At 45.2% G+C, this 19,385-nt stretch overlaps 2 protein-coding genes across 2 annotated transcripts in view; both read right to left on the bottom strand.

Moving 5' to 3' along the window:
- UBE2U (ubiquitin conjugating enzyme E2 U) overlaps positions 1–2,694 on the bottom strand; it is a 73,712-nt gene extending 71,018 nt beyond the window's left edge. The window contains exons 1-2 of the mRNA XM_075535155.1: positions 2,241–2,694; positions 318–399 (exon numbers count right to left, since the gene is read on the bottom strand). Of these exons, the coding sequence (XP_075391270.1) occupies positions 318–399; positions 2,241–2,306 (148 nt within the window). The 5' untranslated portion in view covers positions 2,307–2,694. The remainder of the gene's footprint in view (positions 1–317; positions 400–2,240) is intronic.
- An 11,690-nt stretch (positions 2,695–14,384) lies between these two features.
- The window catches only part of ROR1 (receptor tyrosine kinase like orphan receptor 1), a 469,887-nt gene continuing 464,886 nt past the window's right edge, over positions 14,385–19,385 (bottom strand). Inside the window, exon 9 of the mRNA XM_075557156.1 lies at positions 14,385–18,369. Within this exon, the coding sequence (XP_075413271.1) occupies positions 16,942–18,369 (1,428 nt within the window). The 3' untranslated portion in view covers positions 14,385–16,941. The remainder of the gene's footprint in view (positions 18,370–19,385) is intronic.

Below are 19,385 nucleotides of genomic sequence, written 5' to 3'. Positions count from 1 at the left end.
TATTCCTCTTTATTTATAACTTAATAGCATTAAAATTTGGCATAAAGGAAAATTAGAATGCCAAATTTCCATCTATTTTAAAAATGACAAAAATAAACAAATAATAAGTAGATAATGTGTGAATATTTTTCAAATTCTAGTTGGTTTACATAGAAATAAAATTTCTGGAGAATTTCTATAATACCTTATATAATTTCTACAAATATAATATATATAATTTGTATATGTATGTATATATACACCTTCTTGCATAAAGAAGATATGCTAATTATAAAAATGAAGATTTTTAAAAGCACATTTGTTTTAAAACCACAAACCTTGCCAAATTGTATCCTGTAGACCTTCAATTTCAGCTTCCCATTTCATCAGATCTTCACTTACTGGAAAGGCAGTAATACCCTTTAATATAAAAACAAAGTAGAAAAAATTAAGTAATTTTTCTAACTTTGAAAATTAGATACAAAGTTACATATTCTTTTCCTAATTGATTTTCACCTATTCCTCACTTATGAACTATCTTGTTATCTGATATAGCACATGTACAGTAGTAAAATTCTGCTATTGGTTAGTTTGCACATTAACGACATACCTCTGACTGTAAGGGATGCTGAGGTGCTAGGTGAGAGTCACAATGGCTGTGATAGTAAAGATCATGTGTCATCCTGGCTACATCATTGTTCTCAGTGATTTGGCAGGTATGTAATGATGCAATTTGGCAATTATGTAACGATACAACAATCTTCTATTTTGTGGTGTGATGTGGTCAACTTCCATTTTAGCCAGATGCTGATTTTTGCAGACTGAGCAGGTCTTTATACCTCACAATGTCCATACGTGAACAGTGGTGTGCGTGATTTCTTATCTTGGTAGATATTGTATATCTCCTCGTTACACAGAGGACAGGTGGTTCCCAGAAAACCCATCAGTCAACAAAAAATAAATCATAAACACGGAAATCGCAAGTGGGTCTAGAAGTCAAGATGGGGACAAGTTGATAGCCAATTTAAGATTCAAATTAGGAAAGGAAATAGTGGGAAAGTGATTATTTCTGAAGCACAGCGCATACTCTTTGAAAACATTAATAGGCATGCAGCAAGTAATTTTCCAATGATCAAAACAAGATAGTTACTGATACACTTACACATAAAAATGAGATTATCTTACATTTGATGTGTCCCAATGCGAGGGACAAGAAAATGCTGCACAGAAGATGTTACAATGATGCTGAGGAGTACAGGCAATACTGGCAACCAGGTGCCACTCCGGGTGAATATAATAATGTCTCTATTACCTGCATCTATATTTACGTATCACTTCAGCTTTCATGGAGTTCGCTTTCACCCAAGAACCAGGGTGTTCAGATGCAACAGAAGTGATCTCAAGCGTTAGGGCCACTGCCTCTGGGATCTTTGTTGTTGGACTCGATAACTACACCTAACACTGCCAGAGCAGATAATATTTATGGAAAGGATGGATCAAAACAATGCCGCAGACCAGGCTTGGGAGTCCTCTACACCCTCCTCCTATAGATTACTGTCTTCTACTCCTTCTTTACAACCCACTTTTCGTCCTTCATACTTCATGGGCTAAGTCATCCTGCGGCACTCAGAGACACTGGTAACCATTTGGGTCAACGAGTATTGATTGCCCTCCTGTCTGTTAACAAAGATGAAGGGTTTCAGAATCAGAAAACCTTAAAGTGAAATATTGAGCCCAATCTTTACTGAACTTTCCTGAAGGTTAAGGTTCTGGTACTTAAAATACGGCTTATAGTATTATAATTAATAAGTGAAATTCTACCTCTACTAGTTACTACCTGGTAAACCCTAATATCCCAGGCCAAGGTTTATATAAATTGACCAGCACAGTGTACTCCATCCTGGTAATGGTGATGATGATGATGAAATATTATTATTAAACAATAAACTATAATATACTAAAATTATACATGAATGGAATATTAAGATTATTGTTACTATGAAATCAAGTATTATGGGAAATATATTAGTTAAATACCGATGGTATACTGCGAAATTAGGATTAACTAAGGTAGGTTGTGTGGCAGAAAGACTGGACTTTCTACTCCCGTAAACAGTTAGTCTGGAAACCTATAGGGGGTCGTATGAGTCAGCAGGGACTCGATGGCAGTGCGAGAGTGAGAGGGTATACTTTATGAGTTAGACACGAGTAAAATTACTTAAAAACGTTGTCCCCCGCCCCCTCCAGTCCTCAGCACTCACCGTATAGTTGTTCTCCATTAACTCCTCGTAATCCCTTTCCAGCAAGAGGTGAGCTCTGCAGTGCATGATGGGGCAGCAGTCTTGTCTCCTACGTGCCCCTTAAACTCCACAGTTTTCGGCGGGGACAGGTGTTTAAAGCGATGGGCTACCGGCCCACGCCGAGTGAGCTGACCTGCTTTCTGAAGTCTAGGATGGCGTGTCCCCGCAAGGTAAGGGGCTCCTAAGTTTCGTGTATGACTGCGTTTCTTTTCTGCCCAACCCAAAAGCCGTTGTCTGTCCGGGCTCCGCTAAATGGGGAGAACCTGGAAAGTGTCAAGAAGGAATCCTTGGCACTGTCTCTCTGGGCCGCGGCGGGTCACCGCGGTGCCAGCAAGGCTCATTGGGGACAAGCTGGCTGTGCAGGTGGAGAAGTGGGTGTGAACGGTGGACCCGCGAGGCGGGGCTAGAAGAGCGTCGCCACTTCGCAGGTGGAGCGAGCGTCCGTTTAGCGGGTTAAGAGAACCGGTTACCAAGCAACAGGCCCCACCCCCCCGCGCCGGGAAAGAAAGCCAGCCGGGCTTGGTCGCTTTCATCCAATCAGCGACAAGGGGTGGGCCTCAGGCTGTCTCCGCAGCCAATCCTTCAACGATTGCCTTTTGAAAGGCCAATGACATCTGTTGTCAAGGGTCTCACCCATTATTACCGTTGTGACTCCAGGCTGCTAAGATATTGAGGCCCTGGGTTGGGGTCAATTCCCCAAATCCAGTTTGTAAATCGCTAAAACTGTGCCTTGACCGGAAGTTCCTCTTTTTCAACTCTAAATATCTGGGGCGACCTAATATTAACTAATAGGTAGCGGCCTTTGCTCATTAATCGAAACTGCTGGCATCTAGTGCATTCCGCCCCTTCGCAGCGTAGAACTAACTGCTAGCTAGGGTTTCCGATGTTGTACAGCCTCAGCTTTCTCTTGCCGTACGCCTGCTGGGTTCGAACTGCTGGCCCTGTGGTTAGCTGCCCAGTGCATAAGCACCGCCACCGCCAGGGCTCCTCCACTCATTAGTAACAAGCAGTATCGATTTAAATGGCTGATTACTTTGCATAGTCCACTCACATCCTCTGTTGTGTCGTGGAGTCCTACCACTCCCCTGGGAAAATGCTCCAAAAGACGACACTGATGAACACTTCTGATTCCCAGCTGTTTGCAAACACTGCTCCTTCTACGTGAGCATGGCTGCCTTTCTTCCCCCCCCCCCCCCCCTTTCCGGCTCTGCACTGCGGCTTCTCCCTCCTCGTGGCTTGGTAAAGTGCAGGGCAGCGTAAACGAGGCCTCTCGCCCCGAAGGATGGTCAGCGCTGGGGTCAAACATGGCAGTGGTTAGGATGGCGCTGGGGGGGCTGCGCAATATTTTGTCTGCTGTTCATAGAGTTGCTTGCTATGAGGAAGACAACACTTAACAACAGCAAGACTGGATTGTTGTTGCGGAAGACGGGGACTCACGTCGCAATAGAACAGGGTTTTCTATGCTGAGTCCTGGGGGCGGAGTGGTCGCGTTGGGCTTCAGTCTGCATGGCCGGCAGTTGACACCACCAGCAGCTCCCCAGGAGAAAGGCTGGGCGGTCTACTCCCGTAAACAGTTGCGGTTTCCGGAACCCACAGCGATCACTATGAGTCAGCATTGACTCGATGGCAGTGAGGTGAGTAATTTTTAGAGGAGTCGATTAACCAGTTTTTTCTCCCGCACATGCGCTATGTGGTTTAGAACAGACTGGCCCGTAACAGAGCGCTGAAGTCTTGCGCCACCAGAATTGCTTTGTGGTATTTTAATGAAACAAAAATATACTTGGTAGATTCATTCTTAGATAATCCCAACAATTGATAGTATCAATCATTATCTTTCCTCCGGATTTTAGTATCTCAAAATGCATGTAAGGAAGACCCAAATCCAAGAAACCGGAGTCGTACATATCCCAGGGACAAGCAGACGGAATCTGGGATTCCACTCTAGCTCCAATTCAAGAACAGTTCGTTCTGATAATGTGGCCCTGCTCGAAACTTCCCCTCATGAAATGATCACTGAAGATAAGGGTTTTTCCAGACTTCCCACCAACGTTCAAGTTCACAACTTGGTGACCGCTTGCCTGAGACACAGACTCTCTTTACAAAACACACTCTCTGCCTCCAGACTGCCCTATCACACAACTTCCAGTAGCATACTCAAAAGAAGCCTGGGTGGTGGGAATGGCTTGTGATGGGCTGCTAACCTAGAAGTGGGATGTTCCCACGCTCCACCCCACCCCCCACCAGCCCCCTTCTTTCCCCAGCAAGAACGATCTGGCAATTCGCTGCTCTAAAGATTAAAGCCAAGACAATTCTACAGAGTCGTGGTCATGTCATTTCCTGCCTGCTTCAAGGGATCCCCTTCAGCAGCCCAGCAAACTCTGTCTCCATCATCACTGTTTTGAAATGGACAGCGATTGGATTGGCTTCTGGAAGAGCGGGTAGGTGGCTGAAATTGGGCACAACTCTATTTGTCTATGCACCTAATTGTGCTTGTGTTGCTACAGCTATGGCTGTGTGTGTGGGAGCCTTTGTGGCATGGTAGGTTACATGTTGGGCTGCAAACTATCATGTCAGTAGTTCAAAACCACCAGCTATTCTGTGGGAGAAGAATGAGGCTTTCTGTTCTATATGAGGAAGAATGCTGCATCCGGATTGGAAGAAGGCTTATTAACCCCTTGTGATATGCAGATGACACATTTTGGCCAAGAGAGTGGCACTTCCATGAAAGTACTAAAGATAGCCAGAAGAAGGAATTTCCAGAGTTGTGGAGAGATTTACAGGAAACCAGGTAGTCCTACAGCCACCTGGACTTTTAAAGTTTGGTCGCAACTGGCAGAGTAGACAATAGAACTGAACTATTGAAATAAGAAGCAACAGCTCAGAGTGGCTGAGGAGGTGCTGTCAGGGCATAGATTAGAAGCCAAATCCCCCAGACACCAAAAAGCAAGGTAACAGTCCTTAGAGAGTTCCAGAAAGTTGCAGAGTACAGGGGACAGGGAGACCGGAACTTGGAGGATTATGTCCAGAATGAGAGGGGTGGGAAAGATTGAACTTTTTGCCCATCAGCTTGTGGGTACGTGGGAGCCATGATGTTTGGGGTTCGCTAATGAAAATGAGACCATGGTGTACTCTGGCTCGCAAGCAGCTTGTGTTTTAAAGGAACTTGGCTCCAGCATGAATTTGTGATGGACTTGGGTTAGGGAGGCACCCAAGCTGAGGAGTGGGACTGGGGCTTCTGTGAAGAGAGGGAGCGAGATGACATCGTGGGTCTATCTAGCAGGTGGGTAGCAACTGGCTGGATTTGCTTCCTACAATGAATCCAAGGAGCGCATGGAGACTAATCGTATCAGTTGTTCAGCTATCTAAACCTCTTGAACACAGATATTTGTAAGTGGAGGCCTAGCCAAAGACATTTTGCTCTGCATGGAAACACCTTCCATTCGAGCCCAGGTTTGTTTCCCTAAAACGTTCGCATATGTATTTCTGATGGCATCTCCTTGCCACTGCTTACCCTGAAGTCATGTCCTTCACCGCCTTCCTAGTAACATATGTTTTTGTGATTGTCGGTCTTTCAGATAAACCAAATAAACTAGGGGGGAAAGCTCTACCCATAATTCCCCTAGTATGTTCATTCATTATTTAATCCAGTGGCACATAGCCACACCATGTGCTTTCCAATAGACCTGGGTTGTGTCCCTGTTTACCTATATCCATTGCCCATCTAACCTCCCAGAGCCCTGATGGTACTGCGGGTGAAACGTGGCTGCCACTTGCCCTGCTTCTGCACGGGAGAAAGATGTGGGACTGGATTCCTGTTAAGATGTGTAGCTTGGGAACCCTAAAGAGCAGCTCTATACTGTTAATTCCGACTCATAGCAGCCATATAGTACAGTGCAGTATAACTACTAACCAATGACCAATTAATTCTTTTTACCTTTGCTTTTGTACCTTTCACAGGAGAGTAGATTTAAATAAATCCTGTTGTAAGCATATTTAGGTCTTCTCTCACAGCCCCCCACCCTGCCCCCAACCTAAAATGTGCCTAGACCTTTTAAAAAGAGAAAGGGCTCAGCTATACTTTTTAACAATATTCAGATTTCTAAGATTGGCTTCAATCTCCACAACATGAATAAACCCTAGGCTTTTGAGTATGGTAGATTTTACTCTCATAATTAGGTTATGATGTAAGGTGCAGTTGACTTTAAGAAAGCAAGATTATCCTGAAAAAAAACAGGTCGTAAAAGAACCCCAGCTTTTCCTGAACTAGTGATATTGATGCACGAAAGAAAGATTCAGTCAGCTAGCTTTGAAAGTCGGGAAATTGAGGCACAGGAAGGGGTCACTTGACAAGGGAGGTGGAGAGTCTTTAGATGCTGACGGTGACTGTTGGCCAACAGTCAGCAAGAGAATACGAGTCTTGCTTCTACTACCGCAAAGAACTGAATCCCGCGACAACCACATGAAGTTGGAGCTCCCTCCAGAACCTCATGTAGCCCAGCCGCCCTCCTTACGATCCTGCACAGAAAACACAGTCGGCTCTGACCTGTAGTCCCCTGGGCTGACAGATGGAAATTGCTGTAAGATGGTACGTTTGTGTTATCTTGTTACACAGCAACAGATAACTAATACAACTTTTTAGGAGACTGAGATAAGTTATGTGGTCTGTCATTTGAGTGAGCTGGGCTTCCCTTGATGTAGGGTGACAGAACTTGGAAGCTGGTTAGTGGACATGGACATTTGGCTTTAGACAAGGGCAAGCGGGTCTGCGTGGACGGCATTCTGAAAATGAAGATGGAACCAGCACTCATGGCTACATTTGAACCATCCTAGGTGAGCGTGGAAACTTCCAGTACAATTACCCATTACTTGAAATATCGCTGAAGATTCTGCAGCTTCAACCACCAGGCGTCCCCTCCCCCTTTCCCCCAGGGCTCAAACAGATGTTTTCATTTTACTTAAAGCTAAAAGCCCGTTTTCTTCATCTACCAGGAATAGGTACCAGGACAAAGTGTTAACCTCTTTTGGATTTGAACCCCCAGCCTCAAGGGCAAAGGCAGGCTGGAGAGCACCGAATGTCAGCTCAATTCTGAGGCGTGTTTTCAGTCCTGTTTTGATGTCTGTTACGCTGTGAGCTAGAGAACGGAGTGCAGCACACATGCTTCCAGTAACTCTGGTTCCACATCTTATGATCCCTTCTTTGTCTTGGAGACCTTTTGATGTGTGTTCCCAATATTGGGTTTCTCTGCTTTTAATAATCTTATATTCCTTCCTCAACATAAATGTCTGAAAATACTGAATGCTAACCCCCAAAGATCAAACAGGAAGAAAGAGGTGGCAGAGAAGTTCAGTGACTTGAATTCCTGAAATTTCTCACTTAAGCGTTTTTATTTTAGCTCATAAAATGCCTGTGTGCCAAGAAATGCATGGCTCCCTTTAAAAATGGATGGCGTAGGCTCTCCCCAAACTTGAGATTTCACTTCCAAAATATATCTCTCTGATGCAGCAGCCACTTAATCACAACTTTGTCTTTTATTATGTTTACCGAACACAGAGGAATTCAGAATTCCTTCTTTCTGGCTTTCACTACACCATCTTTTCTTGGGCTACAGTGACCAACAGCCTCCATCAGCCTGAGATTGAGGGTTTCTTGGGACACAGGACATCGGTGCTGGCCTGGAAACATGACAGTTGCTGGAAAACTGAGACTCCTGGTCCTCCTAGCTAGGGCATCAGACTTTTTAAAGACCGGGTTTAAGGAAAACACGTGGTTGTCGAAGCTGTTGACCTGTCTTTGGAGTTGAGTGCTTAAAGGGAACCAATGGAACCCAATTTTCTCTCTGTGGCAGAGTGGTGCCTAAAGCCCCATAGGCAAAACTCAAAACTGTAATGCTCAGAGTGCTCTTAGGAGAAGGCGATCCATGATGAGGAAGTGACTATTGCACATGGGCTAGTGTTTGGGGAGAATCAGATCTCTTCTCATTCCACCCCCCCACCCCGCCCCCCATTGCAAACACCAGTGGTGAGAGACATTGTGTTTCGTAGTAGCTCAGCCCTGGTGCTATAGGGGTTACTCATTGGGATGTGACCTGAAAGGTGCGCATTCAACACCAGCATTTACTCCTCAGGAGAAAGATGGGGCTTTCTCCTGCTGTAAAGTGTGGCAGTCTCAGAAACCCCGAAGGACACATCGTACTGTCCTACAAGGTCACTGTGAGGTGGCATCAATGGCAGGGAGTTTTCATTTTTAAGCATAACTCCACTGTGACAGTTCAGGTGAGAGCGGGCAGGGTACACGATGTACTCAATGGGGCTGCCTTGGATATTGGCTTAACAGACCTTGTCCACGTGCTCGAAGATGCCCTCGGGGGAAGTTCCAGAATTCTGACACTGGAGAGGCTTTGAAGTGGCAGTCTGCTTGAGGGGCTGTGAGGGATGACGGATGGTTTAGAGATGGCGTGGGGTTGCATCTTGAAGCTGGTTTGACTTAGTGTATGTTTACTAGCGGTGACTTGAAGGGAGGTGATGAGAATTACTGAGGGGGCTACAAGCCCCTTCCTTGGCCCCAACGGTGAGCATGCTGCACTGTACTCATAGACTAATATGCCGTGTTCTGTTGACCGTATTGGAAAAACAAAAGATCCCTTAGAAAGAATGGATTAACATATAGTAAGAAATAGCAGCATTAGCACCTTCCAGCATCTGTGTGTCGGGTGCTTGACATCTATTCTGTTTAAATGCTCATTTCAACTCTGAAAGTAGCAGTATAGAAAAGTATAAAATGATATGAACTCCATTTTCTGGACAATTGCTTTGCGCCAGGTGCTCTCTTCAACGGCTTCCAAGGATGAGCCCATTCACACCTGGTAACAGTTCTGTATCGGGAGGGGGCCCTATGATTCTCAGAGAGGACATACAGACACCCCCTCTCGTCCAAGCTCGCGTGGCTACCAAAGGACGCAGCTCGGGCAGCCTGACATCAAAACCCTGCCTGTGGACCTCCATGCTGAGTACCCCAGTTTACAGATAAGGAAGGAGAGGGTGCTTTACTGCTCAAGGTTGTCCAGCTAGTGTGCCAGAGGTAGTTGAAACATATGTGCTATATGCTTCCATTCATTTCATCTAGGCCCTGTGAAGGCGGGTGGTCTGGAGAGAGTTATGCTTGCAATGGCTGAGGAATGGACAGAGGGTTTTTAGGTAGCTTTTCTGGTACAGAAAGATGGAGAGTCAGTCTACTTCCATAAAGATTAGAGCCTTGGAAACCCGATGGGACAGTTCTTCTCTGTCCTATAGGATCACCGACACTAGGAATCCACTTGCATCAATGACTTTGAGTGGATTTCTGGTACATTTGGGGGATGGCTTTGAAAAGTCATAGTTTTTAGAGTCTCTCCACACAATTGTGGCAGTAACCAGGGTGACACTTATTGCTCTAGCTAAGGGGCCAAGAAGCTCCATCTCAAGTGCCATGCCCAACGGATTTTTCAGCTGTTCAGGGCGGGTGCTGGAGTTTTTCAGGCTGAATCTGAGCGCCACTGAGACGAATATCCATTAATGACCTTGGACTCAGTGCAAGAGGAGGGGAGGGTGGTTTGGTTGCATCAGGTGTTGGCTGATCTGACTCCATCCACTTTGGGGTGAGGAGGTGAGATTATCGCTCTCAGTTACTCATTCATTTCCTACATCCCAGCTTAGGACTTCTGCTGGTGGAGACATGTGCATGTCCCACAGTCCTGTTTGATGACAGAATTAGTGTTGGCCAAGAGAGTCAAAAGGAGAACATGAGAGATGGCACATGTGAGCAGATATTTTAAGAGCAATTGTATCTCAATGACCTCGTATTCCTCTAGAGACTTGGGAGCAGATGTCCACCCAGCAGCAGATCAGCCACCAGTGACTGTCACAAGCAGAAATAAAGGTTTGCTCTTGTGAGCATCTCCGATTCTGCTAGCTGCAAGGTCAGCAGTTCAAAACTACTTGCTTCTTCAAGGGAGAGAGATTGGGCTTTCTACTTCCATAAAGAGTTACAGTCTTGGAAACTTACAAGGGCTGTTCTACTCTATCCTATAGAGTTGCTATGAGTCAGCATTGACTCTATGTCAGTGAGTTTGGTTTTGCTTTTATTACTGCAGCCAAGCTGACCAATACAACCCAAAGCACTCTATTTCCAGAACTGACTCTGGAACTTAAAACATTCCTAAACTGTCATCTAGCCAAATGTCTTGGTGAACTTGGTGAACTACCTAGACATTGCCATAGGGGAAATTCCATTCCTTTCAAGTAATTTTGATGTCGGTTGGTGGCACAATTGGTTAAATGCTGAACTAGTAACTGAAAGAGCAGTGGTTCAAGCCACTTGGAGGCACCTTGGCAGGTAGGCCTGGTGGACAATCCATTTTGAAAATCCTACGAAGCCCTTCAACTGTGTACACATGGGATCACTGAGAGGTGACAGCGACAGCAGTCACAGGCTCAACGGAAACCTGTCAGGGGACTGGATTAGCGTGGGCCCAAGTGATCACTGGGGTCCTTAGGCTGATGCCCAAGCACTGCAGAAGGTAAGGAACACCCGCCTTGGGGTGGGGCCTGTCTTGTTCCTGTTGAGTTGCTGCCTATTCATGGCACTCTTATGTGTCATAGGACCTTGCCTAGCCCATCTTCATGATGGTTGGTATGTTCTTGTTCATTGTTGGGGTTATTACATCAGTGCGTACCCTTAAGGATTTCTGACTTTGATCGATTTATGATACAAGGCACACATGTTTCCAAGGCTGGAGGTGCTTTAGCATGAGTTGGGGACTTTGCGTAGCTAGTTTTGTGTGTGTGTGTGTGTGTGTGTGTGTGTGTGTGTCTTTCCATGTACAACCAAGAGCACAGGTCCATAAAGCTTGGCCTTTGATCACTTTCTTACAAATCAAATGATTTTCTAATTATGTATACTTCAGCTTATCAAGACATTTTCTTTTTTTAAAAAAGTATAAAGACTGCTCAATCTAATTTCGAGGAGGAATTATCTCTTAATTTAACCATTCTTGAATGAGATTTATTGACTTGGTCACATTGGGAAGGGCTAGCATTATGCTAGGCTGGGTCACAAATGTGTGATTATATATTTATAAGTAATTCATAGGTGTTTAAGGTCCAACTAGCCATAAATATGTCAACATGCCTTCTGTCGCTATGTTTCCAAACCTTCCCTGCCTCATTTCCCAGAGCATTACACTGGCCTTTGTTGCTTTGATGTTTCTGTAAGGCATTCACGTCCAGTTAACAGTGTCCTAATACTCTTGGCATTTCTGGTAACAAACTTCAGGTGCAGTCTTATTTTGGCTGTAAAACTTCTCAGATGTGTCTCCAACTTCTCTCTCTCTCTCTCTCTCTCTCTCTCTCTCTCTCTCTCTCTCTCTCTCTCTCTCTCTCTCTCTCTCTCTCTCTCTCTCTCTCTTGTAGGTTGAAAAGGGCCGTAGAACCTCTCCAACCCTCATGTTGTCCTCCCTCTGAGCTTTCTGGTCTCTGAAGTCAGTGGGGATTCCAGGCCGGCAGAGGAATGTGTGACCAGTCAATGGTTAATGGACTTCAGCTGGCAAAAGAAAATTGTAGAATGAGCCATAGGCGACTGCACTCAGCAAAATGGTTCAGGGCAGCAACTAGATAGTCGAGTGTTTATGTATGTGTGGGGGGTGGGGGAGGGTATGGAGTGCAGAAAAGAGCTGTAAGCCTGGGCTTACCTGGCCTCTCAATGGAAAACAGCATATCGTTGACCTGTAAGAAGCTCTGGTGGTTCAATGGGTTATGCATTGAATTTGCTAACCACAAGATGGCTGGTTCAAAACCACCAGTCACTCTGGGGGAAGAACATCGAGCTGTCTGCTTCCAGAAATAAGTATATTCTTAGAAACCCTGCTGTCTCCTCTAAAGTTACTCTGAGTTGAAACTGACACAATGGGAGAGGGGTTGGGGCTTTTGTTTATCCTTGACCTTAAACTTGCTCAGCTGCAACACAGAGGGGAATTCTCTTTTTAATTATCCGTCCAGGGAGTAAAAAAAAGGTGCACTAAGAGATCAACTTTTTTGAGCTTGTCCACGTGAAGGAGAAAGCTTTTGGTCACCATTCAAGAATGTGAGTCTTATGAACTAGACAAAGAATATATTCTTGACAAGGCCAGGAGCTGTCAGGTTTTTAACTTAAGTGAATAACTATATTTAAAAAAACCTGCCCCCAAACCAGCAAATTGCTAAATGACAGGCAAAAAGCTTTTAGTGCTGCATTTTGTATTGAGTGAAACTTGACTTTCTAAAAGGGGGCTAAAGTAGCTAAAGTGATATGAAGTCTGCATTACGGAGGCCTGCGGTGACTATGGCGCTCAGTCAGCCTTCAGAACGTGAGAGTCATCTGCAGGTTCGTTCAACTATAAAGTGATGGCCCATCCCCCGGGTTCCTACTGCAACACTTTCTGAGTGTGTGTGTGTGTGGGGGGGGGGGCTTGAGAATTTCCATCACTAGTAAGTTAGTAATGCCCCTTTGAAGCAAGGATGGAGAGACTTCCTTTCACCTACTTTGGACATGTTGTCAAGAGAGACCAGTCCCTGGAGACTGCAAGCTTGGTAAAGTGGAGTGAAAGAGAGGGAAGCCATCGACACGTTGCAGCGACTCAGCGACTGCCACAATCGGCTCATGCATAGGAACCATCCTGGGCATTGCGCGGGACCAGCGGCACTCATTGGGTAGGTGTGAGTCAGAACGGACAAGAGCAGGTTCCAAGATGACGTGGGTACTGCCAGATTGGGGACAGTTTGAGAATACATGGATAATTATCCTTGAAAGTGTACAGATAGTCGCCAAGTCAGCTAGCGGCCACTGAATGGACTGTCTCATGGTGACCCCGTGTGTGTGTGTGTGTGTGTGTGTGTGTGTGTGTGTGTAGAAATGCCCTACAGGAGTTGTCAGTGCTGACTTGAAATAAAATGCCTCTTTAATGAGTATTCTGTAGCCATTTCCTCTAGGCACTTGTAGCAGGTATTCTGGGGTGGTGATGCAGGGAGTTTGCAGGTGCTGGTGATCAGTGAATTAAGGATAAGGCCCAAATCACAGAGTTGTAGGGACTGGGGAGGGAGCAAGAGCCTAGAGCAGGGGTCCTCAAACTTTTTGAACAGGGGGCCAGTTCACTGTCCCTCAGACCTGTTGGAGGGCCGGGCCAAAATTAAAAGAAAACAAAAATATGAACAAATTCCTATGCACACTGCACATATCTTATTTTGAATTAAAAAACAAAATGGGGCAAAACACCTGGCGGGCCAGATGTGGCCCCTGGGTTGTAGTTTGAGGACGCCTGGGCCCTAGAGAGTCATGTTAAGAAAACAGGATTGTAAGGCAGATGGAAGAATTCAAGTGAGAAGGAGAAAGTCAATCTGACACAGGTCTCACTGCCATGGGAAGTGATTGCTTTACTGAGTTTGATCCCTGAGGTGATGACAAGCACTATCCCTAAAACAGATGGATCAGGCCCGGAAGCTTTTCTTGTCAGTCCCTTCTGTATTAAATAGCAGAACCGGACAAGTTCTTTGAACTTTCCTCACGACACTCATTTTCCTTGACAGTGTATATTATTTGCCAGATGGGCAACTTTTTCTTGTGGGCAAACAAGGTCATAAAGATAAGCGATGACAATTAAATGGCCACACGTTAAGAGGCCCACAACGTTTTCTTCTTTGGAGTCCTGGCCCATGAGTTTCAATTCATATGGAGAGAAGACTAGAACTTTTAAAGCCAATGATTTACATTCCATTGGTTGTAGAGTTATTATTTGCTGTACTATTTTGACTCTCAAAATGAAAATCTCCCATATATAGGCGGATGCATCTGGGCATGAAGTCATCAGGATCCCTCCTCCCACCTAAAAGCTAGAGAATTCCCAAATCTATTTTCCTTTAAAAAATATAATTTCAGAGAAATAGTAGTAAATAAGGACTCTGATTTCTCTATGAAATGTCAATCATTAGAAGAAATAATATTGAAATTTCCAATACCTCCATGATAGCAGTATTCCAGAAATAATATTTTATAGTAAACAGTTTTAATAAACAGCAGCATAAAATAATCAGTGTTTAATATCATCTCTGGTGTGTGAAATACAAATGCACATATCCTCAATATAAAATAGCCTTTTTCTTATTACAATTCCATGCTTGTCTATTTGAAATACCCATAATAACAAATCAAACATTAAGTATACAGTGATTAAATGCATGCACGTGAAAATAAGGAAAGATTTGGTTGGGCAAGATAGCTGAATATTGCCATTATATACTTAAGGAAACTCTATACCAAGTTAAAACAAACAAATAAAACAAGGAAACAAACCAGATATAAAAATGCAGAGATATATTTTCACTTTTGTGATAATAACCAGAAACAGTTTTGTGCAAAAAAAAAAAAAAAGAAGAAAGAAAGAGAATCATTTTACAAAACATTGTCAAGAAAGCAAAAGGTATGTTTCAGTTTGTGAAAAAATACTATTTTAATACAAAAGGGACTGTGTTATGTAGTATCACAGTGCTATTATTAAAATACATTGTTACGAGTGGTTTTGAGATTTCATTTGCTCATACCTTAAGGATTTCTGTCATTATAAAATGTTTACAATAAATGTTATAGTTCTTTATAAAAAACTAACTTGATTTATTTTTGTAACTGTGATAACCTCTTTCCAGAGTAGGTATTTTAATGGCTCATGGGACGCTAACTTCCCTTTAAGGGACTCCTACAAAAGCTCAGACTCACTGAAATTGTGTATACTTAAAATAATAAATATTCTTGGAAAACAATTGATTGTCGTATGATATACAAAATTGTGGTTTGAAGCTTAGTCATTAAACAGTTGCATAGCAACAAAGGATACAAATATTCTCCTCTACCTAAAGTTAAAAAACGTAATTTCTGAATCAGCTTATTTATGCCACACACAAAAATACGTCTTAGTCATCTCTTGATAAATCTAGATATAGCCAATTCGTTTGTATTCACAGTACTTATATATCCTATTTGTTGGCTGAAGACAGTGTTTTGAAAAATGCCAACACATTTTGGTAAACATTTCCTTGTTTTCTCACCCTAATTATATTTTTAAAGAAACCAAAACATTAGTGTGTTTCTAAATCTTATATTTTCATCCAACATCGTTTTCTAGGAATAACTTCACATCCTATAAGCCTGTCTAGAATTCTCTTTTATCAGTAAAATTAAAATGAGACTTTGAAACACTGCTCTAAGATATAAAGTCCTTTGATAATCAAGAGAAAAATCCAATAAAAATTCCTTTTCATGTAGAACTTGAAACCCATAAGAATTAGAAAGCTGGCAGAATATGGCTGGAGCTGTAACACCGTGAGGGGCACAGCTGGTAACTGCCCGCAACCAGAGAGGGACTTATGTTGCTTCTGTTCACCAGCTTGAGCAACTCAGGTTTTGGTAATTTTGATGGAAGAATCCTATACTTGTTTTAAAATTTTTCTTCTTTTTAACAAAACTGCAACACTTTTCAAAATAGAATTCATCACCTTTGGATACCAACTCACTATGTAAATACATTGTCATGGTTTTTGAGGCTGGAGTAAAATGGGTGAACATTCCTAACACAGGGGGAAAAAAGTGAAAGAAAGTCCACAGATGCTAAGCACGCCCCCACCTTTGTTAAGCCCTAAGCAAGGGCGTGCAAGACGGGGTGTGCTGGCCTTCAGCTACACCTCTACTTTTCAATGTCACTGGTCCAGGGAAGCATCTGGGGAGGCTGTCTCCATGGGAACCCGTGTCCTTTTCTTAAGGATGCTGATTAAGCGGGGTGTGGCTATGTTCCTGACTGTCTTTCCTTTGGGATCTCATTCTTAATACAGTAAAGTGAACGAATCAACCGAGCATCAATTCTAGTATCCACATCTGGCCTTCTTATGGTCCGATGCCCTGTGTGATTTCCAGAGCTTGGTGAGTAAGCACACTGTGGAAAGAGAAAACATAGAACCGGCCCTTCTGATCAGAAGAGGAGTCTCACAAAAAGGTGCTCTCCGCACCCTCTCCAGAAGCTCAGGGTAGAGCAGGCTTCCAGGAAGCTCTATACTTTGTCTTATGGCTCATTTTCTTCCCGCTGCGGTTTCAAATTTCCATTAAAATTTCCTCAATTATTCTGAACACCACGTCCATACAAAAAATGCATCTGGTTTAACTGGGATCAATATCATTCCCGCACATCTGTCCTGAAGAAGAGACAGCAGGTAGACAAATGCTCTGCTATGTACACTGTAGGGAGAGGCCAGTCAAGGCGAGTGAAGGCCAACACGCAGCACCATTGACGTTTTGTCTTGGTTTGCTTTAATCACGAGGTTCTCTTCCTCTGTACTGGCTTGCAGTTTGAGGGGCTAGGAACCCTATGTACCATCCCGATGCCATGGCATTTGGAGTGTACATCCCACTTTTTCCCCTTCTTTTTCTGGGTGGTGTCTGCCCATCTTGCTAAGGCACAGGTAAACTTCACAGAAGATATCTGTTGTAACGCCTGCCAAAGGAGATCCTTACTTTAACAACAACAACAAAAAAACAAACCCATTTGACTATAAATCTTTTCTGCGGCTTCCTGGGTTGTCCTGTAGCCCACAATGACGAAAGGCGTGCGTTTTACAGTTCGGCAGAAATCATAGATTCGGTGTGTCCATGGATACTGGCATCTGCTAGCAAAGATGACTGCTTCGAGTCTATTTTGTAGGGCTTTTGAGATTTGTTGCCAAACACAGCGATGCCCATCCCACTGGGGTGATTTGGGATAGACATGTGTGGCAGTAAAGGAATATTCGCTTCCTGATTGGATCCTGATGAGGGCAAGCTGGTCACATGGCCGGTGCTTGTAGACCCACTGGCGCTGCTTGGGGACCGACTCTTGGGGGGAGGGCAGTGCTGGATGACTCTGGGGGGACCTGCTGGCTGGTAGTGGGCTGCGGGAAAGGCAGCATAGCCAGGGGGTATCGGGTACCCATTGATGGGGATGAACCGCTGGCTCTGAGGTATCGGTGGCCCTATGAAACCTGCGATCTGGCCCTGTGGCGCCAGACCCTGGCCCGGAAACATGTAGTTGGGGAACCTGGGGTTACTGAGGTTACTCACTGGGCTGGCACTCAGAGACGTTGTCTGTGTGGTGGCATTTCCCCCGGAGGGTGTCGTGGAGCTGGTGTGGCTGGAGAGCCCCTCCCAGGACCGAAGTCGGCCGTGGATATCTTTAAAGCGTGGCCTCCTGGCAGGGACCTCGTGCCAGCACTCGGTCATGAGGCTGTACATCCTGGGAGGGCAGTCCTCGGAGCACGGCAGCAGCTGCCGCTTCCTCACCATCTCAATCACTTCCTGGTGACTGAATCCGTAGTACGGCTGGAGTCCGAAGCTGAAAATCTCCCACAAGACCACCCCAAAGGACCAGATGTCCGAATCAGAGGAGAACTTGCCATACATGATGGCTTCCGGGGGCATCCAGCGGATGGGCAGCAAGGCCTTGCTCTGCACCCTGTAGTAATCAGCCGAGTATATTTCGCGGGAAAGCCCGAGGTCTGAAATCTTTACTTGAAGTTGCTCCCCGATTAAAATATTGCGAGCGGCGAGGTCCTTGTGGACGAAGAAGTGACTAGCCAGGTACTCCATGCCGGCCGCGATCTGAATGGCGATGTGGAGGAAATCCCCGTGGTCCAGGCTGGACTTCACAGTGCCGTCTTCGTCACTGCTACAACCCACGTCGGAATGGGGGGATCGCATGAGGAGGAACTCGTGCAAGTCCCCCTGGTTCGTGTACTCAAAAAGCATGCACACAGGCTGCTCCTGCGTGACGGCTCCCAGCAGGCAGACGATGTTGGGGTGGTGCAGTTCGGCCATCAGGGAGGCTTCTTGCTGAAACTCGGTCCATTGCTGGGGGCTGTTGTAATCTTTCAAGGTCTTGATGGCAACCAGCTGGGCGTGGTCCATGCCGGGGAGGTAGAGATGGCCCTTGTAGATTTTCCCAAAGGCACATTCACCCAGTTCTTCCATGAAACGCACCGCAGAGAGGGGCAGTTCTTTAGCTTTGCTCTGAGGGCGAGAAAGGGAAAGTGGGGGTTAAAACGTTGTCTTAGACTCTGCGAGGAAGGTTAAAGAGCTGATAGAGGAAGGTTTAATCGGATGAAATACCATACGGAGGTGGAGAAGCCTTTTAAATGATTGGCTGCAACTGAGTGGAAGTGTCATAGGCCAGGGCGTAACATTCTCCTATGCAGGACCCCCAGGACAGAAATAGCCCCCAGCTCATCTTCCGCCTTGCTGTGTAGTCTTGCTACACAAAGTCTGATCTTCAGCCCAGCAGCGCTGGGATCACATCATCCAAAGCTTGTCACGCGTGCAGATTCTAAGCCAGATCCCCAATCTACTGACGCTGAAGGTCCGTTTTACTAGCACCCCCTGCCCCCTCCCCTCCCCGCATGCTCGTCCACGTTGTCATGTTGTGTGAGAAGCGTGGCTGGCGAGGGAGGGCAGTCTTCACTCTTAGGCTGGCATGCTAGGATCTGGCCCTAACCTCTACCCTCCCACCCTCCTGCCCCACCTTACCATGAACGCTTGCTATCACCTTCGGGAACTAGGTCTGCTCATCATTGCACCCAAACACAACGCGCATGCTTGCCTAACGCATCATTCATTCCGTTAAGGCTCGTTCATCCCAGGGATATTTATTGTGACACAAGCCAGAGAAAGGAAATGAAGGACTGGCCTCCCGAGGTTGCTCGTACGAGAGGTGGGGATGTTTGGAATGTGCTGCTCCCATCTCAGGCAATCATTTATTCTTAAAAAGACCTGCTTCTGGCTCCACTCCTCGGAAACCTTCCCTGAACATCATTCCTCGGTGGTCCTTGCCTCTCTGCTGACCTGGGGGCCCTTCCTGCCCGAATGCTACTAGTATATGAAGCAGTGTGATAGCTGGTTATATGGACGTGTGGCTTCCACAGCCAGACAGCCTGAACAACCAGAGTTTGAATCTGACTCTCACCACTTAACTAGTGAGTAACTGTGGATACACTATTTAACCCTTCTGTGTCTCACTCCCTTCACCTGCA

This window comes from Tenrec ecaudatus, chromosome 1 (genome assembly GCF_050624435.1).
Source record: "Tenrec ecaudatus isolate mTenEca1 chromosome 1, mTenEca1.hap1, whole genome shotgun sequence".
NCBI classification, from domain to species: Eukaryota; Metazoa; Chordata; class Mammalia; order Afrosoricida; family Tenrecidae; genus Tenrec; species Tenrec ecaudatus.
The sequence above is the reverse complement of the archived record's forward strand: the minus strand, read 5'-3'. Positions and strand labels throughout refer to the sequence as shown.